This window comes from Saccostrea cucullata, unplaced genomic scaffold (assembly GCF_032062105.1).
Source record: "Saccostrea cucullata isolate Sc308-1 unplaced genomic scaffold, CSIRO_AGI_Scuc_v1 ctg10929, whole genome shotgun sequence".
NCBI lineage: Eukaryota > Metazoa > Mollusca > Bivalvia > Ostreida > Ostreidae > Saccostrea > Saccostrea cuccullata.
The window spans coordinates 1-22,059 of NW_026923664.1; the positions used below are offsets into that span (position 1 = coordinate 1).

At 35.7% G+C, this 22,059-nt stretch overlaps 2 protein-coding genes across 2 annotated transcripts; one reads left to right on the plus strand and one right to left on the minus strand.

Annotated features, from left to right (window-relative positions):
- The first annotated feature begins 7,018 nt into the window (after positions 1 to 7,018).
- LOC134264609 (uncharacterized) lies at positions 7,019 to 11,653 on the plus strand. The gene is made up of 5 exons (XM_062746890.1): positions 7,019 to 7,058; positions 7,441 to 7,651; positions 9,173 to 9,306; positions 9,413 to 9,554; positions 11,377 to 11,653. Exons 1-5 carry the CDS (start codon positions 7,019 to 7,021, stop codon positions 11,648 to 11,650), a joined length of 801 nt encoding a protein of 266 aa, XP_062602874.1. The 3' UTR covers positions 11,651 to 11,653.
- Positions 11,654 to 20,256: 8,603 nt separating this feature from the next.
- LOC134264610 (putative nuclease HARBI1) lies at positions 20,257 to 20,937 on the minus strand (the record flags this gene model as incomplete). The annotated part of the gene is made up of 2 exons (XM_062746891.1): positions 20,257 to 20,393; positions 20,617 to 20,937. Coding segments are annotated over 2 exons (458 nt in total), but the record flags the coding sequence as incomplete, so codon positions are not given.
- Between the last annotated feature and the right edge of the window lie 1,122 nt (positions 20,938 to 22,059).

The following is a 22,059-nucleotide window of genomic DNA, read 5'->3' on the forward strand; positions in this document are numbered from 1 at the left end:
GATACAATGACCTTATCAGCAAATACAATTTATCATTGAATGAAATGCTGACTGACGTTTTTCATACCAATTGTTAGTCCATTATTTATACACTGAATTGACTACGGATTTTTTCCGTTATTTCCTGATTATGACAATGAGCACACGGCGGGTGTGACCGGTCAGCAGGGGATGCTCACTCCTCCATGGCACCTGATCCCACCTCTGATGTTTCGGAGGTCCGTGTTTGCTCTGCTCTTGTTTTGTATATTTGTTTAATGGACGTTGAGATTGAATACTGTTCGTTATTTCTATATCCTTATTACACCTGACTGCTTTATTGTCACAGGTATCGGCGTGGAATGGCGACCCGTGTTCGTGCTGGATATTTTACATTACCTTTTTTTTTTATATTTTATTGCAGTTACGTTTATCTATGTTGTTTGTATACTGCACTGACTTATGTACCTGTAATTGTAAATTTCTTTGGTATCTTACTTTCCTGCATTAGACGAAGTATTACGTTAAAATTCCCGTGACCAAGTCCTGTAAAGCATAGTCTCTAATTCTTGCCCTATTTATATGGGTCTGCAGGGTAGCGAGTCTCGGGAACTAAAATGGCGGATTCATTTCTTTTACGAATCGTGTTCAGCTTTAACCTTTGATAATAATTTTATTTCTATTCATTCTACTTTGAAAATTGAGAAATCACAGGGCCAATATGACGAAACATGGTCTGTGTTCTTTGCATGATCTGTTTTTAAAAAATTTTGTATTTCTAACGACCGAGGAAACTTTTCTAAAAATAGAACGAGTGACCGGGGGTTACATAAATACTGAGTAATAGGAACTAAAGAATTAAAATGAATTTAAAATATTGACTTCAAAATACGCAACATATTTATCTGTTAAAATATCCTCGTGACATGAAATACTATCCTAGTGACATGAAATACTTGGATGCAACAATAAAATAGGCGACATTTCCGATTTTCTTCATGCATACAGGGACCTATATACTAAGTATGTAGGTCCCTGATGCATAATATTTGTGTAAGCAAACTGTCAATAGACCCGTACGTCTCTGCACGCAGTTTCGTACAAACGAACTGGGGTGGAAGTTTGATGGTTAAGTAATAATTACATAAAAGTACAAAATTAAATTTTAGACTTAGCTATAGTTTTACTTTAATTTAAACGGAACAAATATGAAATATGTGAGACTCTCTTAGAGGATGTTAACAACCCCCTCCCCCAAATCGATCTAGATCCACCACTACATTTCTTCTCTTTCAGTGTTGAGATGTGGCGGGAAAACGCTTGGCACATTGTAAAAACGCCCTTTATCCTAGTCTCATGGACAAAATTGTCGAACGATTCCGTGCTTTCAAGAAATCAATATTTCATCAAATTTTGGAAAAAATTTACATAGGAAATGTATACATATACACAGCATATTAAAATAAGTACAACACATCCTGTCTATACTGTTTAAAAAGAGAGAGTATACAACGTGGTCTTTGTTTTAGACTATGCCTAAAGTAAGACACTTTTTGCTAATTTTCTCCGCACTTCAGTAATGTCATAGCTTGTCAATCAGGATTAGATGAAATATTTACCCAATTATTTATGAAATTTTTATTTTATGATTATTGTGATTTGTTAAACATTTAGAATATCTTTTGTTGTGAGGTGTGTTGTATTTGTATTGTTTCATTGTGTCTATTATTAGTAACATTAAGTTTCTTGAACATTCCAGAGTGGTCAATATGTTTAGTCATTTTTTCTAGAACATTCTTGAACTTTATTCATGTCCAGGACTTTCCGGGAATATCATGTACTTACAACTTCTAGAATATTCTAGATTTATATTACTGCATAAATATCCTGTCAATTCGATGCATAGATACGATTGTCATACAAGCATCATTGAGGTACATATTACTGGGATATTATTTCACTGGGACATTGTGTGCAGCAACGGACACTCTGATGTATGTATTTTTAGATTTTTGCTAAGTTTGTACTTAAGATTTATATATTACTGTAAATAAATTATTGTTAAGTTTAAACTGTGTGATTGATCTTTGCTGGCATTTAGGGTTATTCTGACCCATAACAGAATTGGGGGCTCGTCCGGGATCAAGAATTTCGTGCACTTTTGCAGTTCATTGTCAGAATTTTGTTAATTAAATTGTTAAATTTGACTATAAGCCAGCAAAAATCAACATGGTATTTTCGGTCTAAAACTTTCTTAGTTAGCCAAGTGTTCAGGTTTTTGATACGTTAAAAAAGGATGACTTGATCGCATTAGGTTTGCATTTTGGGTTAGATGTTAAATCATCTCAGAAAAAGCAAGACATTAGAATTAAGGTTGCAAACAAACTAGTAGATGAAAACATTTTTGAAAAATACGATCTTCCAGAATATACGGTTAAATCAGAATTAGGCTCTTAAAAATGTCAGAATATCAGTTTCAATTAGAGTTAGAGAAAATGCTATTTGAAAGAGAAAAACTAGATGGAGAAGAACGAGAGCGTGAACGACAATTTGAAAGAGAAGAGCGAGAAAGAGAGCGTGAAATGAACTTTGAATTAGAGTAAGGATATGGAAATAACGAACAGTATTCAATCTCAACGTCCATTAAACAAATTTACAAAATAAGAGCAGAGCAAACACGGACCTCCGAAACATCAGAGGTGGGATCAGGTGCCATGGAGGAGTGAGCATCCCCTGCTGACCGGTCACACCCGCCGTGTGCTCATTGTCACAATCAGGAAATAACGGAAAAAATCCGCAGTCAATTCAGTGTATAAATAATGGACTAACAATTGGTATGAAAAACGTCAGTCAGCATATCATTCAATGATAAATTGTATTTGCTGACAAGGTCATTGTATCGACCATAGAATTTACGAAATGATGACTTTAAACGAGACTGCTGATATTCTTGCTTCATCAACTTGCTTGTCAATAATTTACCTCGTTTAAGAAATTGTTCATACGTAGAGCATGCTCTTGCGTATCGAATCAACTGAGATATAAATACTCCGTATGCAGGTGATGAAGGTATATTGCTGCATAAGTAAGGGCAGTTGACGATAGAAAAGTTAAAGTCATCACGTTTATCATATAGCTTGGTTGTTAGATTACCATTTGTGTCTTTTTCAAGTAAAATATCCAAGTATGAAGCAGAAGTGTTGGACTCGGTGGTATCTTTTATCTCAAGCTCACCAGGATATATCGTGTCGACGTAGGAATGGAAATTATCATTATTAATTGACAATACGTCGTCTATATATCTAAATGTCGAGTTGAAGGCCACAGCAAGTGTTTTTTTCTTTTCATGCAAAAGATTTTGCATAAATTCTGCTTCATATGAATATAAAAATAAGTCTGCTAATAACGGAGCGCAATTTGTACCCATGGGAATTCCAATAGATTGTTGGAATACCTGGTCTCCAAAAACCACATAGATATTGTCAATCAGAAACTCAAGCATCTTCTTGATGTCAACTTCAGAGTACTTATGTGTACAATCAGAATCTGTTTTAACAAAATAATTTTTCAAATGACCAATGACGAGGTAAGTAAACTTACGAGTTCCATTTTTGTGGAAGAAGCAGCTGTCAATGATATCAAAAAGCCTCGATTTTAATTTGTCGTGCGGAATTGTTGTGTATAAAGTTGAAAAGTCGTAAGTTTTTATGCTGTTGATTTTTGTAAAGTCTTGTGATTTCAAATTGTCCAAAAGTTCTTTAGAATTTTTAAGTATCCACATCTGATTTACACCACTTCTTGAATATATAGTTGTACAGTACTCTTGAAGTTTTTCCTTCACTACTGTCAATATTTTAGTAAGAAGTAACGAAAGAGGCTTGGTTGAACATTTACTGGAACCTGCAATGTATCTTTGTTTGTAAGGATTCTTATGAAGTTTCGGAATCCAATATATATAAGGCAGTTCAAATTCACTTTGGCTCTGTGGAATATTAAAAGTATTCAAAACTGACAGGTGATTTTGAAGAATTTAAGTTACAAAACCAACCAGAACCGTTATTTGTCAAGAATGAATTTGACGCAGCAAAAAATATTAGATTAGTTCCAAAATTTCAAGAAAAATCTGTAGACAAGTATTTTCCCCAATTCGAAAAAGTTGCAGAGAATCTTAAATGGCCACAACACGTTTGGTCAACAATGTTACAAAGTGTACTGGTTGGCAAAGCAGCTGAGGTATACTCTGCACTAGGGGTAGCTGAAAGTTCAGACTATGAGAAGGTCAAAGCAGTAATATTAAAAGCATATGAATTAGTACCTGAAGCGTATAGACAAAAGTTCAGAAAGTATAGAAAGTTTGATAATCAAACATTTGTTGAATTTTCACGAGAGAAAGAAGATTTATTCGATCACTAGTTTAGATCAAAGAAACTTGATAAAACTTTTGCTAATTTGCGCCAAGTCATCCTGGTAGAAGAGTTTAAGGAATGTGTTACTCAAGATTTGAAAACACATCTAGAAGATAAGAATGTGAAAACTCTAGAAGAGGCAGCAGTCATATCTGATACTTATGCTCTGTCTCATAAAAAGAATTTTGTATCAAGATCTCAGACTAGCAGTAATTCTACAAATTCAGACACATATAAAAAGAGTGGTTCAGGGTCTCAGTCTTTCACTATTTCCCAGTCTCCATCCCAAGGTGGTTCTAAGTCCAGTCCAGGACGTTTTGAAGGATCTTCTGGAATAGGGTCGCTTCCTACTTGTAGTTATTGTAAGAAAAAGGGTCATCTGATCAGTGAATGCTTTAAACTTAAGAGAAAAAATGACTTTGATAAAACTCAGCCACATGCTTGTGATGCAGTTAGAGGTGATAGAGAAACCTTAGGTTCGATTTGTTCTGACACTCCTGATATCCAGGATTCACAGTCCAGTTCTATTGATTCTATGGAGGATTATAAGCCCTTTATGTCTCGGGGATTTGTTTCACTCGGTGACTCTAGCGAAATAAAACCTGTCCAGATTTTGAGAGATACTGGTGCTGCACAGACGTTATTGTTAGAGGGCGTGCTTCCTTTGTCTGAGCAGACTTCTACTGGTGGGTCAGTTTTATTACAGGGTGTGGAGCTAGGAGTCATTGATGTTCCTTTGCATAGAATTAGTTTGAAGTCAGATTTAGTTACTGGACCTGTTATCGTAGGTGTTCGACCTACTCTTCCCGTTCCAGGCATTTCTTTGTTGCTTGGCAACGATTTAGCTGGTGGAAAAGTTGTACCAGATCCTATAGTTTGTGAGAAAATCACTCCAGATGTTATGTGCGATGATAAAGATGATGACATTTATCCAGCCTATGCTGTTACTAGAGCGATGGCCAGAAGACGAGAAATGGAGGCAGACCATACTCGAGCCTTTGACGAGACGAATTCCTCTGTTGATATTGATTTGAATGACACTTTTTTATCTGACCTTGATGGCACTCAAACAAACCTGGAACCACACAATATCAAGAAGTCGGTGACGAAGGAACCTGTATCAAAATTAAGTGGTAATGCAGATGAGTCAACTCTACCAGAAAGCCAAGGCAAGGACATCCTCAGCCGAGAACGTTTACTCTCTGAACAACATAAAGACCCAGATATCATTCAACTTAGTAAGAGGGCACTTCCACCAGAAGAGGCTACTAAAGTTGGAGAATGCTTCTATATGAAAGATGGCATCCTTATGCGAAAATGGCGACCACCTGACGCCTCTCCAGATGAAGTGTGGCGTGTTGTTCACAAGATAGTGGTCCCAGCTGCTTTTCGTCGAGATGTCATGATTTTAGCTCACGATACACCTATGGCTGGTCATTTAGGTATCAATAAGACTTATAATAGGATTTTGAGTCATTTTTATTGGCCTAAGCTAAGGAAGGATGTTTCTGAGTTTTGTAAGTCGTGTCATGTCTGTCAGATGGTAGGCAAACCGAATCAGAAGATACCATCCGCCCCTCTCCAACCAATTCCAGCTTTTGAAGAACCGTTTAGTCGAGTGTTGGTGGATTGTGTAGGACCTTTGCCTAGGACTAGATCTGGAAACCAGTACTTACTTACCATTATGTGTACATCCACTCGATTTCCTGAAGCCATACCTCTTAGGAATATAAAGGCAAAGACAATGTTATTGCAGATGCCTTGTCTAGAGTATCGAAAACATACATGATTTTGTATTAATGTACATATATTTCATTTTGGCAATGTAAGTTTTCATTGACATTCAAACTTTTTAAGGGGGGAGGTGTTGTGAGGTGTGTTGTATTTGTATTGTTTCATCGTGTCTATTATTAGTAACATTAAGTTTCTTGAAAATTCCAGAGTGGTCAATATGTTTAGTCATTTTTTCTGGAATATTCTTGAACTTTATTCATGTCCAGAACTTTCCGGGAATATCATGTACTTACAACTTCTAGAATATTCTAGATTTATATTACTGTATAAATATCCTGTCAATTCGATGCATAGATACGATTGTCATACAAGCATCATTGAGGTACATATTACTGGGATATTATTTCACTGGGACATTGTGTGCAGCAACGGACACTCTGATGTATGTATTTTTAGATTTTTGCTAAGTTTGTACTTAAGATTTATATATTACTGTAAATAAATTATTGTTAAGTTTAAACTGTGTGATTGATCTTTGCTGGCATTTAGGGTTATTCTGACCCATAACACTTTGTTTAATGTTCTATAATATGAATGTTATTAAATATTTCTATTCAAATTATTCTAACTCCGCAGAAACGCACGGCGATATAAAACTTTCATATCAACTGACCGACCGCTTCCTGGCGGCCGGTAATATATCGTAACAGACGCCAGTAATTTAAGAGAGGAGTGGATAGGATTTATATTACCAAGTCAAATTGTCATGTTCGTAGGTTTTGACCTTTCCATAAATCGTAATTGCAGTCGAAAATTATTATTATAACATTATATTTGAATTATTTTGTTCAATAATTTACTGCAGTTATAAATTGCTGCATTTGGAAATTGCAACAATCATGCCTCAAACGGACAACAGACATGAACAAAGAGATGTTCGTTAGTTACTGGGTTTTGTTTATCATTAGTTCGACCTACTTTTGTTACGCCGTGGGTAAGCACAAAGAATGAGAGTTTTTTTTATTTAAAATACGGAGTATTGTACATATATGAGATCGCTAAGGAAAGTTTGTCAGTGGAAATTTTAAAGGCTTATAAATTCAGTTATTTCAATGTTATAGATGTATGATTTATTTTCCTCTTGAAAGTTATAAGATGTTTTAAATAAGTATAATGTTATAATAACTTTATTATCAATTTTTAAATATTTTCAAAGACTTATAAAATATATCTATCTTTGAGATTTCATTACTTTTTGAGAATTCAAAGTAGTTTAAATCGCAATTTTTTTCTTTAATTTGTTTATCTTATGAACATGTAGGTAATGTTTTGATAAGACGAGATGATATCGACATCTATGAAGAAAAACCGGATGACTTTGAAATCTTAAATGCTACATACGAGTACATAAACGCTACACGCATTGAGGACGGCTGTCCTGGATTTGCTGCCTGTTTTTCTGAACCAACGAATGCATCTGACCAGGAAGGAAATATGTACCTTGGAGAAAATTTCTTCACCGATTATTGCAAGTAAGCATTTCGCAAAGATTCTCATGTAAACTTGGGCAAATTGCAAGAACATACCCTAAAATCTTGAAAATAAGCCGCGGCTTATTTTAAGTTTTGGTAAGAAAGTGGGGGCTTATTTTCAAGACCGGCTTATTTTCAAATTTCGGCTTATTATCAATGCAAAAAACTGGTAAGAGAAGAGAGCACTCTTGTATTCATTGGCGTTTCCCGGTGTACGTTCTTTAGGATCGTCTACTTTATATTTTGAGAATGCCGATACCGAAAAGTTAATCTCATTGTAAATAGCATATGAATTTACATGAAATATAAACTTGTTTTTAAAAGTAAAAAATAAATATAAGATATCCGCTTGCAATTGAATTACTTGATAAACTAATCAAACAAATACATATTTAAAGAACTAAATTATACGGTACATTGAAATGTAATTACTACCAAGCCCTGCCGATCAACAGGTTTCTTGCCTCGGGCAGTATTACCTGGCAGTTAAATGCTTTACAAACAAAAACTTCCTTTTATCCATTTATTACTTTAATTATTACCACCTTATAACACATCGTTAGCTTGTACAGGTCTAGATGAGATCATTATTGCTCTGACAATATCATGAAAAAAATTCATAATTTTAGCTTGTTCCGCAATTAAGTTTTTTATCCAGCGTAACATGATTACTGGTAAAAAAAATCAACTTTATAAACAACCCTATATTAGTAATTTTACATACGTTCATTAGTAGTCACAGACTTAGTTCGTACTATGATGTCGTTACTCGTACTCGTTCGTACTATGTTGTTTGCAGAAACTGGTAAAGGTTAAATGAATTAAAAGAAAGAAAACTTTTTATTTTGCACAGTAAAAAATATCGTCAAAGTGACCGGCTTATTCTCAAAACTGGCTTATTTTCGAGTAATTATTAATGCAAGAAATAGGTGGCTTATTTTCAAAACCGGCTTATTATTAAATCCGTCTTATTTCAAGATTTTAGGGTATTTTATTAATTAAAATGCAAATTGCTCTCAACACCTTCATACGGAGTATACAGTGTATATATCTCAGTTGATTAGATACGCAAGAGTGGGCTCTACGTATGAACAATTTCTTAAACGAGGTAAATTATTGACAAGCAAGTTGATGAAACAAGAATATCAACAGTCATCATTTCGTAAATTATATGGTCGATACAATGACTTTGTCAGCGAATACAATTTATCATTGAATGAAATGCTGACTGACGTTTTTCATACCAATTGTTAGTCCATTATTTATACACTGAATTGACCACGGATTTTTTTCCGTTATTTCCTGATTATGACAACGAGCACACGGCAGGTGTGACCGGTCGGCAGAGGTTGCTCACTCCTCCATGGCACATGATCCCACCTCCGATGTTTCAGAGGTCCGTGTTTGCTCTGCTCTTATTATGTATATTTGTTTAATGGACGTTGAGATTGAATACTGTTTGTTATCTCCATACCCCCCCCCCCTTCTTAGACCTTTGATTTTTATCGATCTTGTTTACAGGTATGTCCAGGAGCTTGTCGATTGTGTGGAAGAGTTGGATATTTTGAATAACCCAGGATGTGGTGACCGAACAGTTGACCTCTCAATGTACAAGACAGAAGAAACAAGTCTTTGCATCAATCCTATATACCCACGTGCGTATTTGATCAAAATACGTGTAAATGAGTGTTTGTTCAAAATTTATAACCTTTTTTTTAGGTTTAAAATTTTTATTACAAAAATCAATGTTCTTCATTGTAGTCCTAAAGAACTTGCGACAGTGTATGAACAGCCTGAACAAGAAGCTTGATAACTATACTGAGACAGTGCTCACCCTAATGGGACTCCCTAGACATGATCTCACAGAAAATAATAAAAATGTGTCCAAAGAGTCTTTCTGTGGGTAAGTTTTAAAAGGATTTTGATTACTAACTTAATTAAAGTGTTTCATTAAGATTTACCGAAGAAAAAAAAAGGTTAAAACAATTCTTTGATTTATTTCAAAGTATGAGTGCAAATACATATTGTTGGGTTAATTAAGTCATGGAGAAAGAACTACTATACCTTACGATTGTATCTTCCCGAGAAAAATTTGGTCCAGTGTAATATCACACATATGATTCAAATACATAAGGAGTTTGTTGGGTATGCCAGGGCTCTAACAATAGTTAGCCCGTTATGCAATAAATTCATACCTTACATTATTACGAAATAAAAAACTCTTATCGCTAGATTCATGAAAGAAATAAAGCTTGTATACTTTTGAAATAGACATAATGTTTCCCTTGTTCGTCCATAACTCTCAACCAATTCCAATTGACATTAACATTCTATCGAACAGATGCCCCTCATGATATAACATGATCTATAGTATGTAAAATGTATGATCTGTGAAATCTCTGAAAAGAGGAGATAAAGATGGAATGCTACGACTGGTTTCTGACTTAGTATTTTCAGTAGGTTTATTCTAGATAATCATTATTACGCTCCAATGAATCCACTGGTAATAGAAACAGAAAGAACTTTGATGAGATCCTGAAAAGCAATTGTTATTGAAATTCTTAAATATTTTCAACCAAAATCTTAATTGTTTTTATTTTCAGCTCACCTGAGCCGAAAGCTCAAGTGAGCTTTTCTGTTCACATTTTGTCCAGCGTCCGTCTGTCTGTAAACTTTTGACATTTTCGACTCCTTCTCAAGAACTGCTGGGCCAATTTCAACCAAACTTCCCACAAACATCCTTGGGTAAAGGGGATTCAGGTTTCTTCAAATGAAATGCCACGCCCTTTTTCAAGGGGAGATTAATGGCATTTAAAAAATGTTCTTCTCAAGAACCACTGGGCTAGGAAAGGTAAAACTCGTGGAGAATCATCTTCAGGTAGAGTAGAATCAAGTTTGTTCAAATCATGACCACCGGGGCTAGGGTGGGGCCAAAATGGCCGACCCAAGTTTTACATAGAAATAAAAAGGAAAAATCTTTCAAAATCTTCTGAAGAACCACAGGGCCAGGAAAGATGAAACTCATGTGGAATCATCCCCAGGTTGTGTAGATTCAAGTTTGTTCAAATCATGACCCCCGGATCTAGGAGTGGTGCTAAAATGGCCGACCCAAGTTTTACATGGAATATATAGGAAAAATCGTAAAATTTTTGTTCTCAAGAACCACTTGGCCAGGAAAGATAAAACTCACGTGGAATCATCCTTAGGTAGTGTAGATACAAGCTTATTTAAATCATAACCCCCGGGGCTAGGGTGGGGGCAAAATAGCCGTCCGAGGTTTTACACAGGAATATATAGGAAAAATCTTGAAAAATCTTCTTCTCAAGAACCACTGGGACAGGAAAAATGAAACGCATGTGGAATCATTCTCAGGTAGTGTAGATTCAAGTTACTAGTTAGTAGTTCAAATCATGACCCCTGGGTCTAGGATGGGGCCAAAATGGCTGACCCAAGTTTTACATAGGGATTTATAAGGAAACCTTTTAAAATCATCTTTTCAAGTACTTCAAAGCTATGATTAGTGTCATAAAATTTTAATATGGAATCATCTTCAGGTATTGTAGATTCTAGTTTGTTCAAATCATGAAACCCTGTGGGGTTAAAATTCAACCCCCCCCCCCCCCCCACCTCAGTAAACTTTCAGTTCTGATCTGATATGTGCTTTTTCCTAGCCAATGTGCTCAGGTGAGCGTTGTGGCCCCTGGGCCTCTTGTTTTATTGAATAGAACACACAGTGAAATTTTGGATGAAACAATCGATGCATTTAAAAGATGTCCTACAAGCAATATTCAATGGTCAGAAGAGAATATTAGAATCCTTCGAAAGAACTATTACCCGGTAATCCTAACGAGGAAAATGCCATTCCAGTGCAGTGATCATAAACGAAAGTTGACAGGAGATCGGATAATATCAACATCATTCGAAAAAATTAGAATCCAGTTATATTTTGGAGGACAGCGCAATTCAACAGCAGTGATCCAGGTTTTTGACAAAGCATAAGAAATATGTAAATAAAAAAATTAATAATTATAACTTTTCAGTAACAACATTATATCAAATATTACATTATTTAAGCTCTGTTCATTGATTTTCATTCGAAACTGACATACATGCTACAAAAATGTTATTAAATGTACAGATGCAATTACTGCAAATGTCTGAGTAACATAACTGAACAGAGGTTAAAATATTATAAATAAACATTAATCACTACAAGTAAAATCATTAAGAATTAATCACTATATTCAGGTTTTGATTTCCTTATGTCATAAACAAAAATTCTTCAATAAAAAGAAATGTTCTTATGATGTGACTGATTATCATACAAATCTATGTAGTTAGTATTTATAATCCAAATCTAACACGTACTCTGAAGTTGATATTAAAAGCAGAGTTCCTCCATGACAGAACCTGTGTAGTATAAGAGGACCAGGTTTTCCAACATACTGTTGGCACTCATTTACCTCATTTTTACCTCTACTGGTCAGGGACCAGAAGAGCTTATGCGATAGTAATGCGTCCGTCGTCCGTCCGTCTGTCTGTCTGTCTGTAAACAATTTTTCAATATAACATGGCACACAAGTAGACTACACTAAGATACATAATTCTGTGTATCGGTTTTTCATTTTGATAAACGGTGTTGCCGTGGTTACTAAAAATAGAAATGTCTATAAAATTGTTTCAAAACGCTACTCCTCCTTCAGTTTTGAGCTTATTTCAGTATAACTTGGCACACAAGTAGACTACACTAAGAACATAAAGAGACTTTATCAACGATTATTATTCTATTTAATGCTGTTTATAAAGTTTCAAATCCCAGCTACTTAAGTACTTTTTCTTCCTTTGCTATAAGTTCAAACCAGTAGAGCTTCAGTCTCGCCAGAGACTTCTGGTTAGTCGACATATTCAGTTTGTAAACCGTACAAAAGCTCCTACACACACAGACGCACGTTGCGTCAGGCTCCTATCCGGCCTTTGTTGTGTATTCAGGTTTGTGGGTTAATAAATGTTTCACTTAGTGGGTAACTAATGCAATGTTCAATTCAAATCCCCAGGCACGTTGGCAAGAACAACAGCCATGAGCGATAACCAAAACTACGATTTATTACTGGACAAAACGAATACATACATGAATGTTTAAATGCAATTCGGATTAGCAAAACGAATAAACATAACATCATTACATGTTACATCTTTTTTACTTTGTGAAGTTTCTTTCATTGTCCAATTAGTCAAGATCAAATTTCAAAATGATTGTGTTCAAAGAAATCATCAATGTTGCATTACATTGACTTGTAAATGCAAAATATATGAATTAAGTTTTTTAACTTCACATACAGACATCACACAGTACAGATGATAACAATTTGAGTTCAAAATTGGTAAGCCAGGGATTAGTATGCCCTATTCACAACTAACCAAACATAATTTCATAAACACAAGTAATGCACTGACAAAGTTACTTTACTTAGTCATTTAATCGGATAGGCTTTTTCACTTCGCATCCTGATCTGGTGATTGTCTGCGGTGCCTTTAATGTATCCTGCTCTTTTGCGGACTCGATCATCTGTTTCGAATCAGACATTTGAATTGGCTTCTCTTGTTCGACGCGTATCTCTCGGTAATCCTCAAGAGCTGTATCATCACTTTCCAACTGATTCTGATGTTTGCTGGGTCTTAGATGTCGTCTATTCCTGCGGTAATGTTGACCATCAGACTGGACCTCATAAGAGCGATTTGGTAAAACTTTGGTCACGAATTAGACTTCACTGCACGCTTCATCAATCTCTTTGTCATTTTCATGGCCTGCTCTGCTCTGCCATGGCTCTGAGGGTATTTTGGAGAACTCGTAATGTGTTCAAATTCCCAAAGTTGAGCAAATTCAGGAAACTCATCTGAGCTAAACTGCGGTCCATTGTCACTGACAAGAGAGCAAGGTATCCCATATCTCCCAAAATGAGATCTGAGTTTCTTGATTACTGTTTTCGATTTTGAACGGGAGAGGTGGTCAACTTCCCAAAAATTCGAAAAATAATCAACTGTCACCAGATAATCTTGGCCGTCAAACGTAAAAATGTCGCAAGCAACCTTTTCCCAAGGTTTATCCGGAACTTCATGTGACCTTAGTGTCTTTTTGCACTGTTTGTCATACGATCTGCAAATGTCACATCGGCTGATGAAGTCTTTGGTCTCGGCATTCATGACTAGCCAGAATAAGTTCTCACGCGCACGAGGTAGACTTCCTACCACTCCTATGTGAGACTTGTGAATCTTGCATAACATGTCCTGCCTCATGCTGATGGGTATCACAATTCTGTCTCCACGGAAGATAACTCCATCCTGTACGACTAGCTCATCTCGAAAATTAAAATATGGCCGTACTGTGTCCTTGACATCAGATACCATCTCGGGCCATCCGGTAAGTATTACATGAATGAGTTCCTGTAACGTGTTATCTCGTCGAGTTTCGTCTCTAATTTCTTGAAGACTATCTCCTACCGTCGACTGTTAATGTGTGAAATGAACTATTTCATCGAGGTGTGCACCTGTACGATCACAGTTCTGAAAGTATGCTCTACTAAGCGTATCAGCTAAGATTTTTTCCGTTATTTCCTGATTATGACAACGAGCACACGGCGGGTGTGACCGGTCAGCAGGGGATGCTCACTACTCCATGGCACTTGATCCCACCTCTAATGTTTCGGAGGTCCGTGTTTGCTCTGCTCTTATTTTGTATATTTGTTTAATGGACGTTGAGATTGAATACTGTTCGTTATTTCCATATCCTTCTAAGTGCATTTCCTTGCCGTGATGATACTCTTGCAGCATCCTCTGTAAGCGTTTTGGTGCTGTATGAAGTGGGTTCTTCATTATGATCTCTAAGGGTTTGTGATCACTTTGGACTGTAACGTTTCGTCCATACGTATACTGATGAAACTTTTCTAATCCACACACAACAGCAAGAAGTTCCTTTTCTATTTGGGCATATCTAGTTTCTGTGTCTGTAAGGGTTCTCCTGGCGTACGCTATTGTTTCCCCAAGTTGTAGCAGTGCTGCGCCCATTCCTGTCTCTGAAGAATCACATTGTAATGTAAGTTCCTTATTTGGGTCATAGTAGCCAGGGATGTGATTTTCCGCGGAAACACGGATTGGAGTTCCGCGAATTTGAAAGGCAATCTGATCATTTTTGAGATCAATGCAAATCTAATGAGAAAATATGGGAGGGGCGTGAGGTACTAAATCTTTCCATATCGTCACTTTGATTGATATTTATAATTATCATAATAGTAAAAAATGATGATGATGCATTAAATAAAATATCAACAGAAAAAATGAATGTTAATTTATATCGTTTTTGTGTGTGAACGAATGGGATCTAGTTTTACCAAATTCTTGTGTAACTTGCGCCTGTTTTTTAAACGTTTTACGAGAAGTCAATTATTGGGAGGTTTAAAGCGCATTATTGAATAAGACTGGATGAAAACGATGGAGAGCATGAACAGAGTTGGAGATGTGTCCAGTATTGACAAAGACGTTTAAAACAAATTTCGGTGGGACTGGTTGGACTTATGTGTACATGTTAAAAGCAGTAATGGAATTTCAGAGGAGTGCCGATATCCGAATGGATTATAAAGATTAATTCCCCAGGAAAGGCAAAGTGTAAATTGTGTACTAAAATTCTATCATATGGTTCGAAGGGAAAGAGTGCATTACTTGAACATTGTAACTCTGAAAGTCACATGAAATGTGCGAGGAGTGTTATAACAAACTTCAGACGGCATGTCCAGCGGATCCATCTTCCACCGTTTTGGAGTGGTGTCAGGCAGATTATCTGCACCTTTCTGCAAAAGTTTTCCCCAGGGAAACACCACACATTTCGAAATTTGAGACAGTCGTGTGACTTGAGTTCTTATTCGAACACAGACAATCTCATTGTTGACTCTCATTTCCATCTGGATCAGCTGTTTTAAAGGGACATAATCTCTGATTGCAGTGATATGTTTTTTCTTTTCAAGATAGTCTCCGTCATTTCCGCCTGCTATATAACGTGGTTAAATTATTATTTTTTTCCAAAGCACTGGCCTCTGTGGAGAAGCCAGACCAGTAACCACCAACAGATACGACTGTCATTTGAAATCAATCCCAACCTTGCTGGCCAAATTACCTCAGATATCATATCTGAGCTTGGGAGGCTTGTGTCGTTGCCATAGTTCCTGGCCATTGGAGAAATAGGAATCGACTTGACCACCACTTGCAGATTAAATGAAAATATCCTTTTATTGTTGATTTGAAAATAATACAAATCATGAGCTTTTCTTCCAAAATTTTGGAACCATGACAACCCTAGCGATGAGCTTCTCTCTAACCTTTTGCGAAGATGTGTTGTAAACAATTCTGTCACGTATTAATTCTCCTTCCTGTTACCATTTTCTGCGAGTATTCTTAAACATGTCACAAACTGTTCTATCGAGGAGGCTCCCTGGTTTTTAGACGGAGGCTCTAGCAGCCTCCGGGTATAGGGATTGTCTTGCCCATGGAATGTAAACAGGAAAGATTTCCCAAGCACCATCTATCGGTGGAATTGTTTTCATTACCTTGAGAATTCTATTTTTAGAGCGACTATTGAGTAACACCGACCGAAAGGATAGACATAGTCTAAAACAAAGATTGCGTCACATACAAGTACAAGAAACATATTGACGCAAGCGTCAAAATTCGGCCGCAAACCAATTTATGTAACTGTTGAAGTTCCTTTCAGAAACTTAAATTTGCTGTTGTTTTTTTTTTTTAATTCTTCAGAAACTGAAATTTACTGTTTAAAAAAAATCTCATATTTATCTGTTAAAATATCCTCGTGCCATGAAAAAAATGCATGCGACAATGCCGATTGCATAATGCATGTACAGTATTATATATTAGGCAATACAAACTATGCAATAGTCCTCTGCGTCTCTGCACTCAGTTTGGTACAACTTGCTCTTTAAGTAGTTTTCACATTAAAAGTACAAAATAAAGTTTAAACTTAGCTATAGATTGACCTTAATAAAAACGCAACAAATATTTAACATGTGGGCTGATCGCTTTCTCTTATAGGATGTAAACCCCCCCCCCCCAACTCCTTCAAGATCCACCACTACACTTCTTCTCTTTCAATCTCTGTTTTGGTGTTGAGATATGGCGGGAAAACGTTTGGCACATTGTAAAACGCGCTTTATCCTAGTCTCCTGGACCAACATGTCGTAATATTCTTTGCTTTTAATAAATCAATATTTCATAATATTTTTGAAAAATATCCATAGGAAATGTTTAGATATACATTTCATTTCAAATTAATACAGCAGATCCTGTTTTAAAAAGAGAAAGTAAAACTGTTGATTTACAACGTGGTCTTTGTCTTAGACTATGCCTAACACTCCTACTAATTTTCTCCGCACTTCAGTTATATCAGAGTTTGTCAATCAGGATTGGATGAAATATTTACCCCATTATTTATATATTGAATTTTGCGATTGTTGTGCTTTTTCCTAAACATATAGAAATCTTTGTTTAATATTAAAACGCCGGCGATATGATGTTGAATATTTTTATTTAAATGTTTACTGTTTAGCTCCGCAGAAACGCACAGGGACTTAAAACTTTCATATCATATAACCGACCGCCTCCTGGCGGCCGGTAATAAACAAACAGTTATACTTTTTCTAAATAAACAGGATTTGTCTAATATTTTTTTAAAATGACGTGTATATAAAACATTTCGTACAGAATATGTTAAAAAGAATGTGATTTACTGTTAATTTTATTATCAAACAGAATATTAGGAGATTTTCCAACAGACGATGATTAAGGAAGGATATGGAAATAACGAACAGTATTCAATCTCAACGTCCATTAAACAAATATACAAAATAAGAGCAGAGCAAACAAGGACCTCAGAAACATCAGAGGTGGGATCAGGTGCCATGGAGGAGTGAGCATCCACTGCCGACCGGTCACACCCGCCGTGTGCTCGTTGTCATAATCAGGAAATAACGGAAAAAATCCGTGGTCAATCCAGTGTATATATAATGGACTAACAATTTGTATGATAAACGTCAGTCAGTATTTCATTCAATGATAAATTGTATTTGCTGACAAGGTCATTGTATCGACCATAGAATTTACGAAATGATGACTTTAAATGAGCCTCCTTGATTCTTGTAGAATCACTTAACTCAGACGGTAAGTATATTTATTTTGTTTATTGTATGTGCTATTTTGTAAGCTTATTAGGTATTACTCAGCATTTAGAGCAATGATTAAATATTTGTTTTAATATTAATAGACCAAAGAAAAAGAGACATGGCACTACAAATCATACGAGCAACTTGTAATATGGGTAAGCAGTTATATATCCATAAGCATTTCTTTCTGTGTGTCACTGTTTGGTATTGGTGATGCACTTCAAATGTATTTTCCAGGAACACCTATTACATTATGTATAAGTATTTAAAATATCTTTGATTAAACAATTAAAATATGCTGTATAGTGAGAAAGCCTTTTTCCATTACTTTTAATTTCTAAAATGGTTAGGCAGAAAATCTACGAAACAGGTCATAATTTTCAATCCAGCATTGTTTTACATTTTATATATTAAAAGTCAGAAAACTGTAAAATTGCAGATTATGCTCCAATGATATAAAATTAATATTTGAAACCGTTATTTAATCATAAATATATAAACACCTGCATATACATACTTCAACCGCATATCAAATACTCTCAAGTTTAATGTACTTGCTTATTTTTCAGATGACTGCGTAGAATCCTCTGATGCAAAATCATGCAATGCAGTGCCGTGCAGTGCAGATGTAGAATCTGAGTCACTGGACCGAAAAATGTGGAATAAACAAGACACTAAAACATTATTCGATATAAAAAGTAGAATGGAGAAAGACTTTAACAGCAACAAAATGCACAAGAGTCTTTAGGAAACCATTGCCAAGGTATTATCAACTGTTGGTGTTACAGCATCAGCAACACAGTGCATGAATAAGTGGAAGGCGCTTAAAAGGGAATACAAGAAAACGGTGGACAATAATGAACAGACAGGATCAGAGAAAAAAACATGCAATTTTTTTAAAACAATTTTCTGAACTCTATTGAAACAAAAGTGGTACGAGACCAGCATTTACACTGTCTTCAAGAGTGCGACAAAACAACAAAACAGAAAATAACAAAGATAATGATGAAGATGTTGAAGCAGAGGACTCCAGAGATTCTAATTCGTCAGATAGCAGCACTCCACAACCGAAGAAATCCCTCAAACGTAGGAATACGAATCAGTCTGCATTACTTGCTTTGGAAGAGTACACAAAAAGACAAATGGAATACAGGGAAGAAAGGTTAGAGGTTTCAAAAAAAAACAACACGAGGAAAAAATGAATCTTATGGGAAAGTTAATCGATTGTCTGCAACCAAAAATTCCTAAAAATGATCAGTAAAATTAATAGTGAAGAAGTTGTAAACAATAACTATCTTTGTGTCTTTGTAGATTATTTGAAAGATTTGGATACAACTTAGTTGAATTTTATGAGTTTACCAAGAACATTGAGGATTGCTACAAGGACTTACATATGTTTATTTTTCAATCACCAAAAGCAACAGAGTGCTTTGATTCACCTTTTTCATATTGTTCATATTGCTCTGCTTCGCCTGAATCTCAGTTCTCTTGTGAAATGTCTACAAAGTGTTTTACGCCAGACACTTTGTTTAAAGAGACATGTTTCAATGTAGAATCAGACTCTAGCAAAATACAAATAGGGAACAATGTATTTGTCCCCGCATTAGAATTCAATCACATGGTTAACTCTTCATTAGAGAAATGGATTGACAATATTTAATGCTTTAATTTTTTCCTTATTTTAAGATTAATTTACATTTGTGATATGCCAAATAGGCCCTGTCAATTTTTTTTTAAAGTTGTTTATTGAAAACAATACATGGTTATAAAGTTTAACTTCTAATTTTATTAAACTTTTAAGATTAATTTACATTTGTGATATGCCAAATAGGCCCTGTCAATTTTTTTAAAAAGTTTTTTATTGTAAACAATACATGGTTATAAAGTTTAACTTCTAATTTTATTAAGCTTTCATTTTCAAGTACAATCTTGTCTATAATCTTTAACTTCTAATTTTATTAAACTTTCATTTTCAAATACAATCTTGTCTCTAATCATTGTCTTTTCTCTTATGCACAATATTTAGATTTTACAATGTTTTTAGATACTGAACTATCTGATTGCGAAAGTTTATACCAAGAGGTGCATTTTCATATAATGGTCCATAGTTGTTGACATTATTGCTTGGAAGGATATGGAAATAACGAACAGTATTCAATCTCAACGTCCATTAAACAAATATACAAAATAAGAGCAGAGCAAACACGGACCTCCGAAAGATCAGAGGTGGGATCAGGTGCCATGGAGGGAGGTCATCCAGCATGTCATTAACAGAGTCATTTGATAGAATGCAAATGTTGTGAAGAACACAGCATGCAGTTATTACTTTGCAAGCACGTTCTATATCCAAGCAGGGTAGGCTTGTGAGCCTTCTGAATCTACACTTTAGTAGGCCAATGGCTCTTTCAACATTATGACGTGATGTTGATAACTTTCTATTATAATGTCTCTGGGGGCAGTTAACCTTCCATTATCACGGAAAGGGGTCATCAGGTAAGGCTTCAGTGGGTAGGCAGAACCTCCTGTAATGTTTTGAAAAATAAACTAGGTTTCTTGTAAATGTATACATTTAAATTTTTATAAAATAGGAAAACCATGCATATTAACCTACTTATACAGTTACTGTTTTCTTTGTTAACCCCAATAAGTTTGACAAAAAGAACAAAGATCTAGATGTATCCTTGTTGAAATCTTAATTAATGTGGTTTAATTTTGAAACATTTTACTCAGTTAAAATTTTCTTACCAATTATGAAAAAGTGTGGATTTAAAATTCCATTTTCCAACTCATTAAAGATATCAGAGTTTCTGAAAACTCGGGCATCGTGGGTACACTCTGGCCATCCAACAAAGCTATCTGTAATAAGTAACATATGGTATTGCAACTGGAGTGAGGGATAACCTTTCCTGTTGATGTAGTCTTGATCTCCATTGGGAATGTTTGTAAGAGTAATGTGACTGCCATCAATTATCCCTATGATTCCTGGTATTTTACATTCGGCCTCAAAGTGATCAAAAATTTCTTGCTGATGCCGGGGACCTGGCCAAGATATAACTCGATCCCGAACTGAGCAAAAAAAGTCATGAACACAGTCACAAACAGTGGACTGTGAAATTCCAAAACAGTAAAGAAATTTCTCTCATGGAAGTTGTATAACATAAATACCACAGGCCTACCATGGCACGTTTCTCCGTCAATATCGGCTGTTTGCTCTGTGTCCGAATATCCTTGGCTGGATTTGGTTCTATCTCTTGGAATAAGCGTGTGAACGTTTGCTTGTTAGTCTAAAATGTTTCTTAAAGTCAAGAGAAGAGAAATCTGGCAACACTTCTTCGTAAAATATTCTTATAGATGGGACACGCTCTCTTCTGATAAAGTTAACAAAAAATATGGGACAATATCATCGTCTATGTCTTCTTCTTCAAGAAAGTAATCAACCGCAAACACTTATCCGACGTTATCAGCCATATTTGTTTACATTGGAGCTCGACTCGAGGCATTCGATTACATACTCTATTGCGCATGCTCAACGATGACACTAGTGTCTGAAGAGTTCTTATAATTGAATGCACCCCAGGAGGAGTAGAATTTTGAAAAAAAACAGACAGGCAGACGGACGACGGACGCATTACCATCGCATAAGCTCTTCTGGTCTCTGACCAGTAGAGCTAAAAACCATAATATAAAAAATTTATTACGAGTTTTGATAATATAGCTGATACACCATCTTGTTCGAGAGAGTTTGATTGGCTTTACATGAAGAAAGGCGTGGGGCATTTTGAAATGAATGCAGTCAAGGCATTTTTTTAACTAAACTGGGTTCCATTTTTAGAAAAGATGTGTGAGTTGATGGGGTTTGTGTCCAAAAATGCAAAGCAATTTGCAAACTCCTTCAAAGACCATCATTTTGCCTGGCAACTTCTGCTGACATTTCATACAACAGCGTTACAAGAAATGGTCGTCCTGTATGTTAGAGACGCAAAAAGCAACAGCCAGCCAATATCTGTAGAATCATTTATTTAATTCTACAAACAAAATGGCAGAAAACCCAAATTGCGCATATCTTAACATGCAAGTATTTAGATTCTCCCAAGCAATCATAAACTTCAAAATGGGGATCAGAAGAAACAATGCCGAACTTGTACGAAGCGCCAAATTCACACCAAAGAATTGTTTTATGGCCGTTTC